Source organism: Mirounga angustirostris, unplaced genomic scaffold (genome assembly GCF_029215605.1).
Source record: "Mirounga angustirostris isolate CCGP_5_RB_7025 unplaced genomic scaffold, mMirAng1.0.hap1 SCAF_13, whole genome shotgun sequence".
Classification (NCBI taxonomy): domain Eukaryota; kingdom Metazoa; phylum Chordata; class Mammalia; order Carnivora; family Phocidae; genus Mirounga; species Mirounga angustirostris.
This window is the reverse complement of record NW_026991721.1, coordinates 96,744,433-96,768,028: the sequence shown is the minus strand read 5'-3', so window position 1 is coordinate 96,768,028 and position 23,596 is coordinate 96,744,433. Positions and strand designations below refer to the sequence as shown.

At 42.0% G+C, this 23,596-nt stretch overlaps 1 protein-coding gene across 15 annotated transcripts in view; it reads right to left on the bottom strand.

The window, feature by feature from the left end:
• SIK3 (SIK family kinase 3) overlaps positions 1 to 23,596 on the bottom strand; it is a 242,383-nt gene that overhangs the window by 42,533 nt on the left and 176,254 nt on the right. For all 15 annotated transcript variants that reach the window (XR_010407101.1, XR_010407102.1, XR_010407103.1 and 12 more), the window contains 2 exons: positions 7,139 to 7,263; positions 6,465 to 6,588 (listed from right to left, as the gene is read on the bottom strand). Coding sequence is in view for 12 of the 15 variants with exons in the window: in XM_045894973.3 (XP_045750929.1) it covers positions 6,465 to 6,588; positions 7,139 to 7,263 (249 nt within the window). In the remaining 3 variants the exon portion in view is untranslated. The remainder of the gene's footprint in view (positions 1 to 6,464; positions 6,589 to 7,138; positions 7,264 to 23,596) is intronic.

Below are 23,596 nucleotides of genomic sequence, written 5' to 3'. Positions count from 1 at the left end.
CCTTGTGAGTTCATCTGCTCCTTTGCCTTGTCCTTCTGAAGGCACTGTCTGCCGGGCCTTGGGCTTCAGGCCTACGACGTTAGGCAAGGCCAAGCATGTGTGTGTCCCTGAGGGCAGGAGGGCTCAGACTGCTACCACAGAACTGTCTACTCATTTCCTAGACTGGGTTGTTGCTCATTTGCTGGCCTTAACTTTACGAAAATGTTTACTCCTACTTATGGAATTAGTTGTCTAGGATTAAAAAGTGACCACATTTAGGATAATAATATCGACAGTCTCTGAATCTTTAAACTTCCGTGTTAGCTTATACTACAAATATTAGTTCTTTCTAAGTAGTTAAAATGCTACATAGTTTATTTCTAGGCACTAACAGACAAATGTGGTTGACAGCATAATAAACTTTTTTACCAGCCTCCACTATCTGAAGCCAGCTCTGGCAAGGATGGAGTACCAATCTTTTGCTATGATGCAAGGGGACGGGGGTGGAGGGCGGAGGGAACCCAAGCTGCTCACAGGAAATACTGTGGACACTGGAAAAGCAGAGGAAGTGGTTTGTTTATCTTGCCCTTTCTTTGCAACAGTGCAGTGTCATCAAACACCAAATAAATGACCAAGTTGGTCATGTATTACCTGTGTGGCTTTAGGCAGGTCAAGTCCTTTCTTTAAACTTCACTGGCAAAATGCTAAATAGTATGTATCAATACCAATTCCACAGTACGGTTATCCAGCTCAAATTAGATCAAGGATAGGAAGCACTGTGTCAACTTGAAAGTCCTAAAGAAATGTAGATCACTATTACTGATGTTATTATTTGAATACAAGTGTACATTCTGGAGGAGTTTTGATAGCATTTTAACGAACCTACTCAGGCCTTCATTCATTCATTTAACAGACACTTCCTGAGTGCCTGCGAGGACCCAGGCCCCGTCCTAAGCCCTGGGAATAAATACAGCAGTGAAAAGAAACAAAAGCTTACTGCAGTCAAGAGGCAGTGGGACAGGGAGTAGGGACACGATCAACAGCTGAGGTCAGGCAGTGGTACATGCCAGGTAAAAACTGAAGCAGAGTTCTGGAAAGAGAAAGGCCTCTCTGAGGAGATGCTGAAGCAGAAACCTCAAGTGACATGAGGAAGCAAGCCATGTGAGTACTTAGGAATGTGTGTGCCTGGGGAGTCTGAGAAACAGCAAGGATGCCTCTGGGACTGGTGCTCGGAACCTGTGGCCAACAGTAGCAAGAAATGATGTGAAAGAGGCGGCCAATCCCAGCTGTGCCTTGTTGGCCATCACGATAATGGCTTTTTGACCTTTATTCTAAGTGGAAATGCAAGCCACTGGAGGGTTTTAAATAGGCTTCTATTACTATCTACTCACTATTTACTAAGTCCTGCTACATGCCAGATACTATGCTAGGCTCTAGACAACTGTGAAAAAACACGCTTCATCTATATTTTCTCTAAGCTCAGTCTGGTGTGGAAGATGTACAACAAAAGAAGTAATTACAATAAAAAATTTGGTTAAGTCCCATGATTAAAAACAAAAACAAAAACAAAACCCAGAGATCTGAAAACCAGTAGAAATATCTCGATTCTTTTTCTAGCACATCTAATTTCTTATTCTAGAATACAGGAGTGGGTAGAGTCAGGTTGGGGGAGGAAGAAGTATTCTACTAGGCAGAGGGAACTGCTCCGCAGAACATCACTTGTTCAGGGAACTGGAAGGAAGTCAGGCTGACTAGGTGTACAATGGGAGTTGGGGCCGCAGAGACGGGCAGGCACCAGCTATTTCTAGACCACTGGTTTTCAAACAGCAGTCATGACATCAATCTAGTAAGTTATAACCTGCAGTTTTTAATGTAATGGAATAAAATATATTGGAGTGTAGCGCACATAGTAAAGGCACATTTTGCTTTTTAAAAAAAACCTTCTGTTTAGGGATGTGGACATACACGTGTTTTAGGTCACAGTATAAAAGATATTTTTTACTATGGTCATGGTCAAAATGTTTGAAAGTCAGTGCCCCTGCCACATAAAGGAGTGAACTTTAGCCTAGAGGCAAACCATTTTGGAGACAAACCACTGAGAAATTTAAGCTGGAAAATGGTATGATCAGATCTGTGTGTGTGTGTGTTGTTTTTATATGTTGTTTTAGAAAGATTCCTCATGCAGCACGTGGAGGATGGATCAGGGAGGGACAAGACTGGAGCCAGAAACCCGTTAGTTGCCTCTTTTTCATGTAGGCAAGAACCACTACAGAAGTGCCAGAGGAAAGGAGGGCTGAATGGACGGGATTTGGTAACTGATCAGCTGTGAATATGGTGAGAGAGGAGGAGGAATCAGGCTAGTTCCTACCTTGCTCCGATGGTGACGTATGCCACTCACTGGGCTAGGCAACCAAGGATAGGGACGGGGAGTTAAAGTCAGTTTTGAAATGTTTCTATTGATGTTAATTCAAGACGTAAAAGAGAATTTGATCAGCAGCAATGGGTTAGGTCGCCCTTCATCCCAGAGGAGAGGTCTGGGCCAGAGAGCTGACTGAGTGTTAATAGGGGACGAACGTGACAGTCCTCACTGAAGCCACAGCAGTTGACATGCTCAGAAAGAGGGTATAAAGAAGAAAAGACTTAAAGGATGAACAGAGAAAAGGAAATCTGGCAGAGGTGACTGAGAAGGTGCATCCACAGATAGGAGGAAAACAAGAGAATGTGGTGTCTGAGAAGCAGTGAGAAAAAAGTGTTTCAAAAAGTAGGGAGTGACTCAAGGATAAGAAAACACAACCTGATTTAAAAATGGGCCAAACACTTGGACAGACAAGTCACCAAAGAAGATGGGACAGGTGGTAAATATGAAAAGATGCTCATCATCAGGGAACTGCAAATTAAAATCACAAGCAACCACTACGCATCTGTCCATTAGCAGGGCAAACCTCCGCAGCATGGACTGTACACCATGCTGCCCAGGATGCGGAGCCAAGGGGACGCTCGCTCACCGCTGGTAGGAATGCAAAGTGCGGCAGCCACCTTGGAAGACAGCTTGGCGGTTTCTTACAAAACTAAACCTACTCTTCCATTCAGTCCAGCAATCACACTTCCTCCTATTTGCCCAAAGGAGTTGAAAGCTTAGATCCACATCAAAACCTGCACACAAAGTTTACAACAGTTTTATTCATCGCTGCCCAAACGTGGAAACAACCACAATGTCTGGCGAGCAAATGGATAAATAGGGTAAATCCACACAATGGAATGCTACTCAGCGTTAAAAAGAAATGAGCGACCAAGCCCCCAAAAGCCAGAGAGGAACCCTATGTACATACTACTGAATGAAAGAAGACCACATACCGTGGGATTCCAACTACTATATATGACATTCTAGAAAAGGCAAAACTAGGGAGACAGTAAAATGATCACTGGCTACCAGAGGTTGGGGGAAGGGGTCAACAGGTGCAGAGGATTTTTCGGGCAGTGAAATTGCTCTGTATGAGAGTATAATGGTGGATACATGTCATCATATATTTGTGCAAATCCACAGAATGGACACCATGCTAACGGAAACTACGGAATTTGGATGATAATCTGATGTAGTGTCGATGTAGGACGCAGGATGCTTGACTGTAACAAATATGCTACGTTGGGGCGCCTGGGTGGCTCAGTTGGTTAAGCGACTGCCTTCGGCTCAGGTCATGATCCTGGAGTCCCGGGATCGAGTCCCGCATCGGGCTCCCTGCTCGGCAGGGAGTCTGCTTCTCCCTCTGACCCTCCTCCCTCTCATGCTGTCTCTCATTCTCTCTGTCTCAAATAAATAAATAAAATCTTTAGAAAAAAAAAAAAAACCAAATATGCTACGTTGGTGGACACCGATCGTGGGGAGGCTACGAGTGAGGGGACGTGGGTATATGGGGACTGGCTGTACTTTCTGTCCACTTTTGCGGTGAACCTAAAACTGCCCTAAAAAATAAAGTTTATTTTTAAAAAAGGGTCAGTGCTAAGTACTGCTGGGCAGTCATGAAGATAAGGACCGAGGACCCCCAGCGGATGATGACAAGGATCACTGATGACTGGCCAGAGCGAGCTGCTGGACCCCATCTCTGCTGCCTTTTATAGTAAAATTGGGGATGGCTGTGCCTATTTCTTTTCACCATTTCCCCTCCATTCCTTTTCTGTCGTGGCCACACAAATTAGGTTTGTGCTCCCGCCCCTCCACTGAAACCGTCTTCCAACGCCGTCGCTGATCTCCACCTTCCCGAATCCACAGCTCCTGCTCATCTTCTCTCACCTGTCAGCAGCACCTGGCAGAGTTCCTCATTCTCTCCTCCTTGAAACATTTTCTTCCTTGTTTTCTAGGACGGCAGCCCCTCTGGCTTACCTCGCCGGTGATTCCCGTGCCGATCTCTCCTCATCTTCCTGATCTCTGACCATTAGTGTGGTCCGGAGATGAACCCCTGGACCCCTTCTCTAAAATCACTGCCTATAAAGTGATCCCATGTCAGAGCTGTAAATATTATCTATACACCGATGATTCACAAATGTACACCCCTGGCCCACAACTCCCAGCTAAGCTACAGCCCTATATTCAACTGCCTACACCAGATCTCAGCATAGAGGTATAATGCGCATCTCAAACTAAATGATCTAAAACATCTCTCCAAAACTAAGTATTCTTCCTTAGTCGTCCCAGTCTCAGTCAGCAGTAAATCTATCCTTCCAATTGCTCAAGCCAACACCCCTGGAGTTACCTTTAGTGACTCTTTCTCTCACATCAAATTCAACATAAATGCTGTTGGAACCAGACTGCCTAGGTTCAAATTCTAGTTTAGCCACTTCGTAGCTGTGTTATCTTGGGGAAAATTGCTAACCACGTCCTGGCTTCAGTTTTATCACTGCAACATGGGGGTGACAGACTTACATATCTCACAGGGTTGTTGTAATAACAAGACAAGTCAATGTTTATAAACTGCTTTGAATGGTGCCTGCCACACAGTATGGAGTATCTCTTCAATCTGACCACTTCTTACCATCTCCACCTCCACACCCAGTCTGGGAACGAGCCACCAGTATCTCTCATTTGGATGATTGCAAAAGTCTCCCTTCCTTTAGCACCTAACCCTTTTAACCAGCAGAGCAGCCAAAGTGGTTAAAAAAAAAAAAAAAAATCGCAGTCACATGCTTTTGACTTTTTTTGTGTGTTTGAAAAGTTAGGGAATAAACCAAAGTCAGATTGCATCATTCGTCTGTCAAAACCCTCTGATCCTTTGAATTTAGCTCAAAGTAAAAACTCAGGTCTTTCCACTGACTAGGCCCTAAAAGCAAGTTCTCTCTCACCTCTCTGCCCTCATCTCTCTTGTCCCTGTCACTCCTTTCAAGCACAGAGGCCCCCGGCCTGTTCCTTAAACACTCCAGCACACTCCCTCCCAGGGGCCTCTGCACTGGCTGCCCCCCCAGCAGGAAAGCTCGGCCTCAGGCCACACGGCTCATTCCCTCACCCTCCTTACGTCTGTGCTGAAATGTCACTTTCTCAGTGAAGGGGGTTCCCTGGTCGTACCTTTTCAAATTACCTCCCACCCACCAGCCCTGACCCCCTTCTCTACTTTATTTTTCTCACAGCCCTTATCATTATCAGACACACTATTAAACCATTAAAGCTAAGGAGACTGGAAGTGAAATCTAGAAAGAGCTCCCCCTATTTACTCTAAAAGGCACTTCCCATGTGCTCATCATACACTCTGTGTGTCGTTCCTTAAACTGAAAACATATTTAGGTAAAACGAATGAGACTGCTTACTGCACGGTCTCTGAGCTGTTCCTATCTCATGTGCACAGAAATGGTGATGAAATACTGTAGGTTCTGGGTATCTGGCGTCTGGAGTGTTACATCTTTCCAAGAGCTACTTACCCTACTGCCCACTCATTTGAAAAACACTTTTTTATTTGAGTCTGGGGGATACAGGTCACGGGAGGAGGAAAGGTGGCAGCAGCGAGACTGAGACGCAAAGTCCGCTCCATCCTTGGCATTCACTGCCACATTTCGGCGGGGCCCCACTAGATGGAAATACTATCATGAAAAAGAGTGGGACGGGGTGAAACAGGAATATTTATTGCCTTGCAACTATGTGATGGGCCGAACGACTCTTTCCACAGACTATTTAATTTAGTCTTCAGAGTAACGCCCTCACAAAACTGCCAGCCACTTACGGGGGAGGAAACCAAAGCTCACACAGACTTAGCCATCAGCCACACAACACGAGTAGCTATAGGCGGAGCTTAGCGCCGAACTCAGGCCACCTCAGCGGGGGCCACCGGACGCCACAGCCCGTACACCGTGTTCCTGGAGAACCTTGCTTCCGGAGGCGCCAATTCAGCAAACGGGAGCTAAGAAGGTTGTTAAGTGGGTCGTTTATACTCTGTCACCCAATTCCTGCGAGAACTCGGCATCTGTGAACCCCATCGCTGCTATGTGCTGGGTAACTACCTTACCTGTGGACATAAAAAACGGGATGCGGAACTTTCCACTCAGCACCCGGGCCCGCAGATTCTGCAGTGTGCTCCCATCAAATGGCAGGGCCCCACACACGAGCACATAGAGGACGACTCCAAGGCTCTGCATCCCAAACAGAGAGTACATACGATTAATCGCATCAGAGGAAACAAAAGAGGCCATTATAGGATGTGTATGAAGATGATGGTGAGTCATGCACAAGATAATGGAACTAACTTTTTCTTCTTCCTTTGTGAGAAATAATATGAGGCATTGTCAAGGCCAATCATCTTTAGGATAGTTAACATTCTTCTTTGCTTCCAGACATTAATTTTGGGTAACATATCTAGAATTTCTCTCAGCGCTCATCCTCGAGGGAGAAGGCAAGTGGCAACAACAGAAAGAATCTCTGTTCTTGGCAAGGGCACCCATCCAAGCTTGCTCTTGGGCTTTTTTTTTTTTTTTTGCAGCTGCAAAAGGGGAAGTTTGAAATCTGTGGCTCGGTCCCTACGACAAGAGCTGGAGGAAAGACTCCGCACAAGGAACTGGGAATTCAAAGCACAGGGGTCAAGGTGTCGATGCGTGTGCAGCATTCAATGTCCCCCAGGGTGACGGCGCTGTTCCCAGTGAAGGAGAACCACCAGCCCGGGGGCTGAGAGAAGACAGTACATACCCAGATGTCCACTTTGGGCCCGTCGTACTCCTTTCCCTCAAAGAGCTCAGGTGCAGCGTAGGGAGGGCTGCCGCACCAGGTCTTCAGCAGCTGCCCAGGAGTGAACAGGTTACTGAAGCCAAAATCTAGACAGACAAACGGACATACCTCACGTTACTAGCTTCTAGTCACTGAACAAAGGCTCTAGAGCGTTACATTTGAGCATCCAATGTGAAGAGAAACCATTTAGAAATTCTCCAACCAGCCACTGGAACATAACATAATAGTGAAAGGGAGATACAGATGAGCTGGAATGCCAAAGACCCCTGGTTAACTGAAGTACACGTGACAGGTTTATGTCAGCAGAACCAACACTGTTCCCTGCAGAAAGCCACACTGAGGGAGCCAAGCGTGCCTGTTGCTTTCAGACCATAGGTGGCATTGGATAGTGACTGATGTTAAGGCCACACCAGAATCAGTAACCACCTGAAAGCCTGCTCACCTGGACCCAGACTTTTCCTATTATTTTTACTTCTTAGGACAAACACATTTGCGACCACTAGAGACACATGGACTTGAAAATTTAGGTAAAGTGACATTATTATCATTAAGGTAGCTTATTCGAAAGGAAGAATAGGCAATTTATTTACACACTGAAACAGGAATATTTACAATTAAACTCCAAGTCCCTTTGTGCTTCAGCTTCCCCCCTACTTTTCTTCCCCTCCCGCTATTTTAGGAGAGCAGATGAGAGACAGGAGAGGGGAGAGGGGAGGTGTGGAGAGGAAGGCTCAGAACATGAGCAAAGATGGCAGGCCAAAGGACAGAGAGTTGCTGACTTCTGAATACTTTCATGTATGTAAGTATTTACGGGAATAACTCGTCTGGAAGCCAGCCGACTCCCTCCTGCCCCAGGTCTACCACATTCCCTGAGGTGACAGTGCCTGAAAAGGTTAGGCGCCTCCTTACCCTCCCCTCCCTAGTGTTACTGCCCTGGACAACTTGGTCTCCATTTGCTGTTTGCTTTACTCCTTTCTCCTTCTATACCACGTGTGTTCTTGTAAGGCCTGTGCTGATTTTGTCTCTCTCCTTGCTCTAAGGCTGACTCTTCTGGTCCCAAAGCTTCCGTTATCATTTGTTTGGTAATAATTCTCCAAGTTTCTATCCCTGGTCTTGGTACCACTCTTAAATTCCTGAACTTCTAATACTTACCTGGGAAGAAAGAGCTCAAACTCGCCATCTTCCGAAAACGAATCTGTTCTATTGCTCATGTTCCCATTAATGTTCATTAATGGCATTACCATCCCAGCTATTGGGAGCACTGGAGTCTCCCTTCTCCCCCTCATTTCCCATTCCCAACTGGTAATAAAACTTTTCCTGCTTCTACCCCGTGTGTCCTGAATCTATTTCCTTCCTTCTATTTCCATTCCTACCAGCTCAGCTCATATTCGTGTTCTCTCCGACCGAGATCACACATGGCTCACTACCTCCAATTCATTTCCCTCTAGGCCATCCATTCCTAGCGTGGGGACAGTCAGGCTAATCATGTTGTGTCAACTCCTCACTCAAAAACACGGGGGGGCTCCCATCTGCTCACAGAACAGTCTAGCCCTCTGAGCCTTGTCCTTCAGGCTCCTCCACGGCCCAGCCCCACCCACCTTTCCAACTTTCCCCAGGCCTTCTAGCATTGCTAGACTACTCTGCATTTACATTCCTTCCTTCGGCTACTTCCTCTCTGTGCCATGCCTTTTCCTTTTTTTTTTTTTTTTAAGATTTTATTTATTTATTTGACAGAGAGAGAGAGCAAGCACAAGCAGGGGGAGTGGCAGGCAGAGCGAGAGAGAGAAGCAGGGCAAGGAGCCCGATGTGGGGCTCGATCCCAGGACCCCGGGATCATGACCTGAGTCGAAGGCAGACGCTTAACCGACTGAGCCACCCAGGCACCCCGGCTTTTCCTTTCTTTCCCACATTTGAAAGATCACTCATGTCCAAGGCCCAGTCAAATATTACTTCCTGTATGAAGCCTTAACTGATTTCCACCACAAAAGACTATGTCAATGGCTTCCTCCTCTGTGCTTCCATAGCCCCTCGTTATACCTCTATACCCCACGACTCTGCCTTATCTTATACTTAGTTGTATAATGTGCTTATGCCCTCCACTAGTGGGGAGAATACAGCTGGACTCACCCGTTTCCACACAGCGCTTTCATACACAGCAGGGACTCAAGAAAGGGTCACTGAATGAAATGGCAATAAAATCACTAGGCCAAGCCTCCCGTCCCTTTCTGGCTCCTGGAGCCTTCTCATCCTTACAACGGCAGCCGGCCAGCCACTAGAGCCTCCACCTCCTAGCTCTCAGCCCACAGTTCTAAAATTAACGTCATGATCACAGGGGCTTAGAGGTCAGGGCCATCATTAGAAACACTTACAGCTACTTCTATAAGAAATCGAATATTCTCTTTCGTCAGTGGGAAATAAATGCCTCTTCTGCTAAGTCTTCCTGGATCTCCTATAAGAAATAACCTCTACCTTCTCTGTACTCCCCTATTACTTTGTATTTCTCCCTTATTTTGGTTATTTCCACATATACACATCCTATCCTTTTAGCTCCTGAAAAACATACACTCTCTCTAGTTCCTTAAGAATACCTTATTCATCTCCGACTCTCTCAAATTATATTGGATATAATGGTGTTTAAACACAACAGGTACTTACGAAATGTCAACTATGAATGCAACTGCATTTAAAGCTCTACCAATTAACCTACAACTTTTGAAACCCAATAGCTTTAATTTACTAAAGTCTGCATGTGCTGAAGCCTGTTAAGATGTTTCTTCCTCTGACCCTCCCCCCTCTCATGTACTCTCTCTCATTCTCGCTCTCTCAAATAAATAAATAAATCTTTAAAAAAAAAAAAAAAAAGATGTTTCTTCCGAGAGTGAAGATAGGTTGTTAAAAATCCTAATGAATGAGATTCAGCAAAGCAGATGTCTTTGGGAATTTTCTAGAAAGAGGACACTTAATTGTTTTGTTCTGTTTTAACCAGCTTGCACACTTCTTCATCAGGTCCTTTCCACGGGTGGCCTTCCTCTGCTCCACAGGGAGGAGGCACACAGATGGCATCTGCAGTAACGTATGCACTCTGACATTAGTGGGACTGCTTAGCAAAGTCCAGAAGACAGAATCATGGAGTTTGTTGTATTTTGAATGGAGAACACAAGAGGCCAAGCAATTAATTAAAAGTAGTAGGTTTAAAATTTCCCTAATAAGCAGCTTAAAATATGTAGGACATTTCTCATTTTGAACTATGGATGCTCCATCTACAATTACCAACCTTTAACCTCTTTACTCTGCTGGGGAGGGGAAGGCACAAACTTAATGGCCATCAGTGTGTTTATTCTATCTACCAAACAGGAAATCTTTACTAAGGAAACAATCTCAAAGGGAACCACCTTCAGTGGGGGCTATGAGCTTAGATTGCTATGAGGCGCTGATATGAGAACTGAGCATGCAAGAATGAATGATATGATCGGGGCCTGACAACCACAGGGATCCACATCTGGGGAAGCACCTGCTTCGACAGCATGTTACAACCAGAGGGCTGGCTTCAGTAGCTAGACCGATGACCAACAGCAAGATTTCAGTAAGATTCAACAACTGCCCCCCCATCTGCTTGCCCTTGTTTCCTATTACACACCAAGCAAAAATCCTCTAGTCTTGCAAACCTGTCAAGGGGTCTCCCGTAACCACTCCACATGCTGTTCCCACTCCTAACTGCACATTTAAGCAAAATCCACCTCTCCTTGCCTGCTATGACACTTTATTTTTTTCCCATCAAAGCCAGCTTCCTCCAATGAACGATCCTGGGTTATCCCAATTCACTCTTCAATGTACCAAACCTAACAGAATATGACCCACCCTCCCTCTTCAATCCACGTATTACTGTAAATTCACAGCTTCACCGAAAGCAGACTGCTGCCGTATCCTCTCTGCTAGCCTCCTCACAAGTATTTCACGTGCGTCTGCAGGATGCTGTGTGGCTTGTAAGTTACAGCTCTGGCTAGCCCACTGTCCATTCACCAATAACGTAACTTATTTCCTGAAAATTTAAGTTACTGATGTGGGAGAAACCTCAAGTTATTAACATACTAAATCTGGAACTCATTTTGAAAGTTTAGTTCCTTCTAATCTACACTCTGGGGACTGAATAACTAGATTGGGAAGAATACCTCCTCTTTATTCTCTTAGCTGCTTACCTTTGAGGGGCATTTTGCTACACATTTTAAGAAGACTGGAAGGAAAAAATGAAAGCAGTTGAAACTCAAACCAGCCTATTTTGGGTTCTGTTGGTAGTTTCAGGAAGTAACTCCCCACTGCTCGGTTGTTGTGGAAGAGGCATGGGGCAGGTGGGGACACTCACCCTTGCTCCACACATGGCTTGTTTTTACTCAGATTTTTGTTCTCTGGCCTTATTGAGATAAATGTCATATTCCATAAAATTCACCCACTTAAGATGTACTGTTCAGTGGCTTTTAGGATTTTCATTGAGTTGTACAACCATTACCTCAACCAATTTTAGAGCATTTTCATCACCCTAAAAAGAAACCTTATACCCATCAGCAGTCAGTCCCCATTTCTCCCCCAACTCTCCCACCAATGAGCCCAGCCCCAGGCCATCACAAATCAACTTTCTGTCTCTATGGATTTGCTTATTCTGGACATTTCCTATAAAAGGGATCATACACTATGTGGACTTTGTGTCTGGCTTCTCTGTTCCTTAGCATAATGCCTTCAAGGCTCATCCATGTTTTAGCATCTATCAATCAGTACTTTTGTTCCTTTCTTTACCACTGACTAATATTCCATGGTACGGTTATACTACATTTTATTTATCCACTTACCAGTAGATGGACATTTAGGTTATTTCCACTTTTCAGTACTATGAGCATCCTTGTATGTTTTTTGTGAGTGTATCTTTTCATTTCTTAGGGTATATACACACATACACACACACACACACACATATAAACTTACACCCTAAGGATATATATGTATCTATCTGTATCTATATATCTATATCTACTCTTAGACATATACATATATATCTATATATATCATATGGTATGGTAACTCCATGTTTAAATTTTTGAGGATTTAACCAAACTTTTATCCAAAGTGGTTGCCACATTTTACATTCCTACCAACAACGTACAAGTGTTCCAGTTTCTCCACATCCTTGCCAATACTTATTACTGCCATTTTCTTTTTAATTATAGCCATCCTAGGGGGGTATGTGGTATCTCACTACAATTTTGGTTTGCATTTTCCTGTTGGCTAATAATGATGAGCATTGTTTCATGTGCTTACTGATCACTGGTATACCTTCTTTGGACAAATGTCTATCCAAGTCCTTTGCCCATTGTTAAATTGGGTTGTCTTTTTATTATTGAGTTGTAAGAGTTCTTTATATTCTCTGGATACAAGTCCATTGATACGATTTGCATATTTTCTCCCATTCTACGGAATTTTCTTCCACTCTCTTGATGGTGTCCTTTGATGCACAAAAGTTTTTAATTTGGATGAAGTCCAATTTATCTAGCTTTTTCTAAGGCCACTTATGCTTTTGGTGTCATAGCGAAGAAATCACTGCCTGACCCAAGGTCGCGAAGATTCATCCCTGTGTTTTCTTCTAGAAATGGTTATTTTTCTTTTTTAAGATTTTATTTATTTATTTGAGAGAGAGAGAATGAGAGAGAGAGCACATGAGAGGGGGGAGGGTCAGAGGGAGAAGCGGAGGGTCCCTGCCGAGCAGGGAGCCCGATGCGGGACTCGATCCAGGGACTCCAGGATCATGACCTGAGCCGAAGGCAGTCGCTTAACCGACTGAGCCACCCAGGCACCCTAGAAATGGTTATTTTTAGTAATGCAAGGAGCACCAGCGAATCTACTACCCAAATAAAAAAACTATTATCTTGATAATTACTTACATCGAATCACAAGCCCCCCATCCCATCCTCTTGTCCTCTCAGAATCACTGATTTTCATCCTGTCAGTACATGAGAATCCCCAATGCAGTTTTAGAAATATCGAGTGACCCACAAACCTCGCCTCAGCCCTACTGGATCTCCTGGACAGAATTTAGACATATGAATATAAACAAACAAAACGTTGACTCTTTCTGAAGAAGTTTGAGGACCACTCCCACTGGCAATAAGGAGTCACTGGAACTTCTAGAGCTGGCAGGTGATGCAGTAAAATTAACCTGAAAGCAAGACCAGTTAGACGTGAGGTGAAGAGGATGGCTTGTGATAAAGCAGAAATAATGAAAATGAGAAAGACAATTCAAAGACTACTTTGAAAAAAGACTGGATGGTACTTGAGGACAGACTGAACACATGAGATAAAAAGGAGGGGAAAGTAGAGAGTAGGACCGTGCACCGTGCACGTCTGGGTAGTCTGGGTACACGAAAGTCTAGACAGTAGTAGTTGGTTTGGGAAGAAAAATATATATATATTTTTGTTCTATCCTGAGTTAAAGGAGGTGAGAAGAAATTCAAATTGAGATGTTCCGAGGACCTGAGTCATAGTATTGAATGGATAAGAATTTTTTGAAAGAATAAGTGCAAAAAAGGGGATGGCTGGGATAAGGCTTAGAACACACCCCTAAGTACTTCCTACTTTATGGGTACAGGAAGAGAAAGAGGATGCAGCCAAAAGCAGAGAGAAAGATCATTATAATGAGGAAGCGGAGACAGGAGAAAAGCATGTCAAAGAAGGAAAAGGCGGTCCATAGTGACATATGATGCCACCCAAGTAGTTTGTGACCTGCGTCTGGGGGAAAACTATGGTGACATAATTACTCGAGATTAGAAATGGGATCATTTCCCCTCAGAATTTCTATCTGTCAGTTTGTCCTAATGCAAGGCTAAGTTGTACGGACATAATCCAGATTCATTCTGAATCACCCACACGTCATACTGTGAGCGCATAAGGGATTTCTTACCAAGTCTCATGACAACTAATAAATAAAAGTTCTCGACTATCAGGAAATTCATTCAGGGTACCTAGAAAGGAGACACCTGGCCATGCAGCCAAGTGGCACGACCCCGGAGAGAGCCTGGTATCTGGAAGACCTAGAACCGGACCAGCCTGGTCTCTCTCAGAGCAGCACTTTTCCCATTTATGTGGTACTCTCAATTATACAGAATAAAGCAAGGAGACATTTTGTAAAGGACACACTGCCAAGTGCTGTGTGACAGTGCCATGTATTTATTACCTCATCAAGATGAGCATTATTTTTGTTTTATGTCTGGGAAAGTGAGGTTTCTACACTTGATCTCAGCAAAGTGAGGTTTATTAAAGTAACATGCCGAAATTTGAAGTTTTAAAAAAAATTCCTAAGAACAAGGCCGAGCCCATAATGCCAGCCTGGATGCCCTCAAAGCCCACACCCACACTGTGTTTTCAGCATTTTATGTATGTTTACATTGAGGCAAACGGACATCCCTTAACTATTTTTGCACAACTTCCAAATGCCTTAGTTATTATATTCTGTTTTTCATTTTATTCTTCACTCTCAACCCTTTGCTCTGCTTATGTAATTCCCAAAGTCATATTGTGCTTGAGGCATACTGCAGGTTTCTTTAAAAACAGTACTTTGGAAAGAATTGTAAGCACTATATATCATTGAGAAAAGGCCGAATTTTTCAATACATGGCATGGGAACAGCTGGTTTTCCATGTGGAAAAAAAAATTAAATAGGACACCTTCCTCACACTATATCCTCAAATCAATTCCAGGTGGATCACAGACTCAATGCAAAAGGTAAAACTACTAAATTTTTATAAAATAGTAAAAGTGAATATCTTTAATGCCTCGGGGGATGGAAGGATTTCTTAAACAAGAAACAAAAAGCACTAATCATAAAGGAAAAAGTGGTAAATTTGGTTACATTAAAATTATACCGAAATATCTATTCACTGAAAGATGTTTAAAAAGAGTAAAATGAGAGGGGCACCTGGGTGGCTCAGTCGGTTGAGCGTCTCACTCTTGGTTTCAGCTCAGGTCATGATCTCAGGGTCCTGGGATTGAGCCCCGCATCAGGCTCCACACTTGGCATGGAGTCTGCTTGAAATTCTCTCTCCCTCTCCCCCTGCCCCTTTTCCTGCCCGCGTGCTCACTCTCTCTAAAATAAGTAATTAATAACACATACAACAAAAGACTCACATCCTTACTAGTGAAACAAAAACTCCTATAAATCAGTAAGAAAGACAACCCACCAGAAAAAAATGGGCAAAAGATTTATTTCAGCACACTTCACAAAAAAGGCAAAAAGATGGGGGAGAGAGTTCAACCTTGTTATTAGAGAGGAAAATAAAAACACTAAAACCATACTCACACACTCACACACTCACCAGACTGTAACACTTACAAAGTATAATAGCACCCAGCACTGGTGAGGGCGTGCAGGAATGGGCACGCTCACACGCACGTGACGCTGGCTTGGCATTACAAGTATACGCTGGAGACAGACATAACGTATGACCCAGCAACTTTACTCCTCCATTTATGCTCTTAAATGCTCAAGACAGCACAGGGATAAATGTTTAAGAATGTTCATGCAGGGGCGCCTGGGTGGCTCAGTTGTGAAGTGTCTGCCTTCGGCTCGGGTCATGATCCCAGGGTCCTGGGATCAAGCCCCACATCGGGCTCCCTGCTCGTCGGGAAGCCTGCTTCTCCCTCTCCCACTCCCCCTGCTTGTGTTCCCTCTCTCGCTGTGTCTCTCTCTGTCAAATACATAAAATCTTAAAAAAAAAAAAAAAAAAAAGAATGTTCATGCAACTATTGGTAAGAGCTCCAAACTGAAAGCAACCCAAATATACAACACTAGATAGGGTGGAAAAAGGACTTGCACTATATTCGTATCATGAAATACAATAAAGAAATAAAAGTGAATAAATCACAGCTATATAGACATGGAGAAATCTCGTAAACATAGTGTTGTGTGAAATAGGACACAAAATAATATATTTGGCATGATTCCATTCATACATAGTTCAAGAACAAGCAAACTACATGAAGGATGAGCCCACTGCACATTATATCCAATAAATATGGCACCTTGTGGAACAAAACTCCTAAGGGAAGCATTGCACAAGTGGTAACACAAAAATCCAGACAGTGATTACCTCTTGGAGCCAAGGATGAGATTGGGGTTGGGGGGGTGCAGTCTGGGCTGATCAAATTATCTAGTTCTTGATCCAAGTGGTAACTGCACAAGTGTTTGCTTTACAATATACTTTCATTAAAGTATATGTATATGGTTAATGCAGAGTTCTGTTTACTTATATAGTATTTCATAATAAGCAAAGAAAAAAGGAGAAAAGAATAGGATCCTTTTTCTCTTCCCACTTCTATTTCTTGCCATTCAGAGTAATTTCACTGGGATCTAAGCTCCATCATCATCAGGGCTCAGAGGAACAGAGATTAGGCTCTTTTTCTCACCACTGACTTCGTACCACCTAGAACAGTGCGCTGCAGAAGACAAGGCACTCAATACTTTACAATTGATTCACTAATTAACCAAGAACAGAGAGGGAGGGAGAAAAAGAGGAAAAGAGAGAGAAGGATAAAAAAAGAAATGAATGCTTGAGAGCTCAGAGCAGCATTTTGTGAACAGTTAAGAGGCCAAGAACTGGGAGCTACTTGTTAAAATAGAGAGCTCACTGAAGTTTTTGTTCAAGACAGCCATAATCCTAAATGAAGGACGGTAAACTATGAAGATTTTATATACAATGATAAAGTCTACAGTTGTAGTCAAATACAATTTAAAAGGAGTAAATATTTTAATGATCTATATAATCACTTTAGAACTGTGAGCAACAAATTTCTGTTATTCATATGCTACCCAGGCTGTGGTACTTTGTTACTGCAGCCAGAATGGACTAAGACACATTACTTATAAATAATTTAAAAATTCATTTTTTTCTATAATGTTACTACTTCCCTAATTTAATAAGAGTTACTAACAAGAACAACGACACTGAGGAGATTTAGATCTCCCTTCTTTTCCTTTAATATGTCCAACCTAAGGTAAACGGGCTTAATAAAACTAGCAAACCAAAAAACAACAACAAACAAACAAACAAACAAAAAACTTGGATGGCCAGAAGAAAGAGGAGGAAGGTAAAAAAAACAAACAAACAAAAACCTAGATAGTAAAACAAACAGACAAAACTGGATAACTGAGTGTTGACATAATTTTGGCAAATCTTTCAGTTAATTAATCTTTTTTTTTTTTTAAGATTTTATTTATTTGACAGAGAGAGACCCACAGCGAGAGAGGGAACACAAGCGGGGGAGTGGGAGAGGGAGAAGCTGGCTTCCTGCGGAGCAGAGAGCCCGATGTGGGGTTTGATCCCAGGACCCTGAGATCATGACCTGAGCCGAAGGCAGACGCTTAACGACTGAGCCACCCAGGCACCCCTCAGTTAATTAATCTTAACTCTCCCCTAACTTTAGAACATATTTTATTTTCTGATTATAACCTTTTGATTATTCAAATCCCATAAGTAACAAGCCAGAGAATAGACAGAGCCTAACAATTTCTTTAAAACCACAGTCACTTTGTATTCAATAACTTTTTTTTTTAGCTTTTTAGAATTAACATCATCCTAAGGAATACTGAAGTACTCTATTTCCTCAGCTCATGTCAACCTGGGATCATTCTAATTCAGGGACACAAGTAAAATAAACTACACTATCATAAGCTCAAGTTTAGCTCACATGGCTCAGGAAGAAGAACACTACCAGACCAGACACTGGCGCAACATACAGGAAAAACAGAAGAGGGGGCAACTTCAGTATAAGTAAAATACAAGAATAAAAAAATAACAGAAACTTAAGGCAAAGAAGAGAAGAGAGTCAATGTACATTCAAAAGTTAAATATATATACTTTGTAGTTTCAAAGTGCACTTACGACATCAAAGAAAGGACTGAAGCCCTACGAAGAATTTCTGTGTTTCATTTTTTTCAAATGCACATGAAACATTGTCCAGGACAGATCACATGGCCACAAAACAAGTTTCAATAAATTTAAGAAGACTGAAATCATATCAAACACCTTTTCCAATCACAACAGTATGAGAGCAGAAATCAATTACAAGAAAAGAATAGGAGGAAACAAAAATACATGGAGGCTAAACAACATGCTCCTGAACAACCAATGGGTCAACAAAGAAATCAAAGAGGAAATAAAATAATACCTGGAGACAAATGAAAATGGAAACACATGGGATCAAAATCTTTGGGACAGAGCAAAAGCACTACTGAGAGGAAATTTTATAGCGATACAGGCCTAACTCAAGAATCAAGAAAAGTCTCAAGTAGACAATCTAACTTTACACCTAAAACAACAAGAAAAAGAACACACAAAGCCCAAATTTAGTAGAAGGAAGGAAATAACAAAGATCACAGCAGAAATAAATGAAATAGAGACAAAAAAATATAGAAAAAAACAATGAAAATAAGAGCTGGTTCTTTGAAAAGATAAACAAAATTGATGAACCCTTAGACAGACTAATTAAGAAAAAGAGGACTCAAATACATTATATCAGAAATGAAAGAGAAGTAACAACCAACACAAAACAAATACAAAAGACTGTAAGAGACTACTACAAAAAAATTACTTGCAAACAAATTAGAGAACCTATAATAAATGAATAAGTTAGTAGAAACATACAATCTTCCAAGAATGAGCCAGGAAGAAACAACAACAACAAAAAAATGAACAGATCAACTACTAACAATTAAATTGCATCAGTAATCAAAAACTCCCAACAAACAAAAGTCCAGGACCAGATGGCTTCACAGATGAGTTCTATAAAACATCTGAAGAAAAGTTAATACCTATTCTTCTCAAACTATTCCATAAAATACCAGAGAAAGGAATGCTTCTGAATTCACTCTATGAGGCCAGCATAGATACCAAACCAGGCAATGAATGATGCTACAAAATAAGAAAACTACAGACCAATGTTCCTGATGAACACAGACGCAAAAATCCTCAAAATATTAGCAAATTGTATTGAAAAATACATTAAAAAGATCATTCACCATGATCAAGTGGGATTCATCCCAGGGATGCAAGGATGTTTTAATAGATACAAATCAACCAACACTATATACCACATTAATAAAATGCAGGTTAAAAATCATATGATCATCTCAGTAGATAACAGAAAAATAATTTGACAAAATTCAACATCCATTCATTATAAAAACTCTCAACAAAGCCAGTACAGAGGAACATATCTCAACATAATAAAGCCTGTCTATGACTAATCCACAGCTAACATCACATTCAATGGTGATAAGCTGAAAGCTTTTCCTCTAAGATCAGGAACAAGACAAGGATGTGCACTCTCACCACTTTCATTCAGCAAAGAACTGAAAATCCTAGCCACAGCAATCAGACAAGAAAAATAAACAAGAGGCACCCAAATTGGGAAGGAAGAAGTAGAGCTGGCACTATTTGCAGATGACATGATACTCTATATAGAAAACCCTAAAGACTCCGCCAGAAAACTACCAGAACTAATAAGTGAATTCAGTAAAGTCGCAGGATACAAAATCAACACAGAGAAATCTACTGTGTTTCTATACACTAATAATAACAGAAAAATTAAGAAAATAATCCCATATATAATTGCATCAAAAAGAATAAAATACCTAGGAATAAACTTAGCCAAGGAGATGAAATTTCTGTACTCTGAAAACTGTTAAGACATTAATGAAAGAAACAGAAGAGGACAAAAATGAATGGAAAGATATATCATGCTCACAGATTGAAAGAATTAATATTGTTAAAATACCCATACTACCCAACCCATGTACAGATTCAGTGCAATCCTTGTCAAAATAACAACAGTATTTTTCACAGAACTAGAACAAAAAAATCCTAAAATGTGAATCACAAAAGACCCTGAACAGCCAAAGCAATCTTGAGAAAGAAGAACACAGCTGGTGGGGCGCCTGGGTGGCTCAGTTGGTTAAGCGACTGCCTTTGGCTCAGGTCATGATCCTGGAGTCCCGGGATAGTGTCCCACATCGGGCTCCCTGCTCAGCGGGGGGTCTGCTTCTCCCTCTGACCCACTTCCCTCTCGTGCTCTCTGTCTCTCATTCTCTCTCTCAAATAAATAAATAAAATCTTTAAAAAAAAAAAAGAAGAAGAAGAACACAGCTGGAGGTATCACAATCCCAGATATCAAACTATATTACAAAGTTATGGTAATCAAAATAGTACGGTACTGGCACCCAAAACCCCCATGTAGATGAATGGAACAGAATAGAGAGTCCAGAAATAAACCCATACTTATATGGTCAATTAATCTATGTCAAAGAAAGCAAGAATATACAGGGCGCCTGGGTGGCTCAGTTGGTTAAGCAACTGCCTTTGGCTCAGGTCATGACCCTGGAGTCCCGGGATCGAATCCCGCATCGGGCTCCCTGCTCAACGGGGAGTCTGCTTCTCCCTCTGACTGTACCCCCTCTTGTGCACTCTAATAAATAAAATAAAATCTTAAAAAAAAAAAGAATATAAAATGAGGAAAAGACCATCTCTTCAATAAATGGTGCTAGGCAAACTGAACAGCTACATGTGAAAGAATGAAACTGGACCACTTTCTTACACCATGCACCCACAAAAAAACCCCTCAAAATGAACTGAAGACCTACCTGTGAGACCTGAAACCATAAAAATCCTAAAAGAAAACACGGGCAGTAAACTCAAGGACAACAGCCTTAGTAATATTTTGCTGGATAGGTCTCCCCAAGCAAAGAAACTAAAGCAAAAGTAAGGGACTACATCAAATGAAAAGGCTTTTGCAGAGTGAAGGAAACCATCAACAAAACGAAAAGGCAACCTACTGAATGGGAAAAGACATTGACAAATGAGATGTCCAATAAGGGATTAATATCCAAAATATGTAACAAACTCACACAACTCAACACCAAAAACCCCAAATAATCCTATTAAAAAATGGGCAGAGGACCTGAATAGACATTCCCCCCCCCCAAAAAAAGACATACAGATGGCCAACCAACACATGAAAAGATGTTCAATATCACTAATCATCAGGGAAATGCAAATCAAAACCACAATGAGATACCATCTTACACCAGTCAGATACAACAAGGGTTGGCAAGGATGTGGAGAAAAGGGAACCCTTATGCACTGTTTGTGGGAACGTAAACCAATACAGCCACCTCTGGAAAACAGTATGGAGGAACCTCAAAAAACTAAAAATAGAAAAACCATACAATCTAGCAATTCCACTTCTAGGTATTTACACGAAGAAAACAAAAACACTAATTCAAAAAGATACATGTACCCCTATGTTTATTGCAGCATTATTTACAATAGCCAAGATATGGAAACAGCCCAAGTCTCCATCAATGGATGAATGGATAAAGAAGATGTGGGGTGTACACACACACACACACACACACACAGTGGAATATTACTCAGCCATAAAAAAGAACGAAATCTTGCCATGTGACAACATGGACGAACCTAGAGTTTTATGCTAAGTGAAATAAGTCAGACAGAAAAAGACAAATACTATATGATTTCACTCATATGTGGCATCTAAAAAGCAAAGCAAATGAGCAAACAAACAACAATAAAACTAGAAACACACCTGTAAATGTAGAGAACTGGTGGTTGTCAGCGGAGAGAGGGCTGGAGGGATGGGTGAAATAGGTGAAGGGGATTAAGTGGTACAAACTTCCAATTATAAGATAAATAATGAAAAGTCCAGCATAGGGACGACAGTCAATGAGATTATAACTCTGTATGGTTACATGGTAACTACACATATTGTGGTGAACTTTTGTAATAGTTTCAAAAATTCTCAGATACGAAGATGCCCATAAAGATACTTTACGTCCCTGACTGTTTATTGGCAACAGGAAAGACTTATGATCCACAGATTCAACATTAAAATGATGAATATTCTGAAGAGTTACAGAAGGAGACAGCAGATGGATACTCCGATCCGCACAACAGAAGCCATAGGGGTGGGGTTGTTCTCTTCATGTGGCCTATGGTCATTTACTTCTCTGCTCACAAGCAGCTCCTAACGTAATTTGTTAAGTCTCTTTCCAACCCCCAACACCCTGGTTGGTTAGCATTTGTCTGCAGGCTGAAATGGTATCTCATGTCCCCTTCTCATAATACAGAGCAGCAGACTTTAATTTGAACCATATGTCTGTCTTCTAGGGATGGTTTAAATACCAGAGCTTTACTATCAATTTTGAGACTTGAAATTCTTTGTTCTGGGCAAGATCAGGAGCCTGGGGCTATATAGGGTAGAGATATTGTATCCCTAAAAGTAAGTATATCATCAACTGGGTCTGTCTATGTGGTAAGGGGAAACAGGAAAGAATGAATGGCACTAATTTAAAGATCAGGACAACTGCAACAGGAAATTTTCTTATTTGGTCCACCACTTCAGAGCAATACCCTTGACTTCTTTTTTGGCTGACCAAGGAGCAATGCAAAGCAGATGTAAACAGATTAGGCACAGCCTGCAACCAGTTCCAGTGTTCACAATGTCTGTTAAGGTAACAACACAGCACAGCTAAAATTGACAGCCAGCCCCTCCAAGAGTAACTGTGCTTCCCTTCCTTGCTGTTGTAAGTAAACAGCTCAGAAGCAGGGGGCAGAGGAACAAAGTAAAGTGGGAAAATATTTATCCATCCTAAATAAACAACCTCACCAGAAGACACAGTGACAAGATTCTTCATGTTTTAAAACCTGAAAGCTTCTGAGGACTCATAACCCTAATTCAGCACTTGCAATTATAGACAAAGACTAAGAACAGAAATAATTTTGGCCCTCAATTAATTTCCCAGTGGATTGATGGGAGGGGAGGGGTGGAGGAGACAAGCTGTCAGGTATTCTTGCTAGAAATGACTCAAAGAACCAAAGATCAACACTCCAGAAAGAACACTATATAAACAGGATTTAGACTGTTATATATATGGAACATGACACAGATAAGGAACTAATCTTGCTTTTCCTATACAATACCACTAGCCTAGAAATCACGTGACCCAAAAGTGTTATTTGGAATTGCACAAAACAAGAGTCAACTGTGTGAATCTCAGAATTACGGTAGTGAGGAAGGATGAGTTTCGAAGTTCCCAGGAGTCACAATATTAGTTCACTCTTAAAAATGGGTCTTGGGAAGTCCTCAATGTTTAGCAATCACTCCAACCCCTGGCTGAACTTCCTGACTAGGAGCTAATAGAGAAGTAATGCCAAAAACTACTGACTCACAGCCTGAGCATTTATACACGAGAGAAATTCCTTCACTGGGGCGGGGGGGGGGGGGGGCGGTTAAGAATCAAGTAATCAGCTTTTTTTTGGTGGTGGGAGGAGGATGTTTGGTTTAGTTTATGAAACTAGGGCAGGT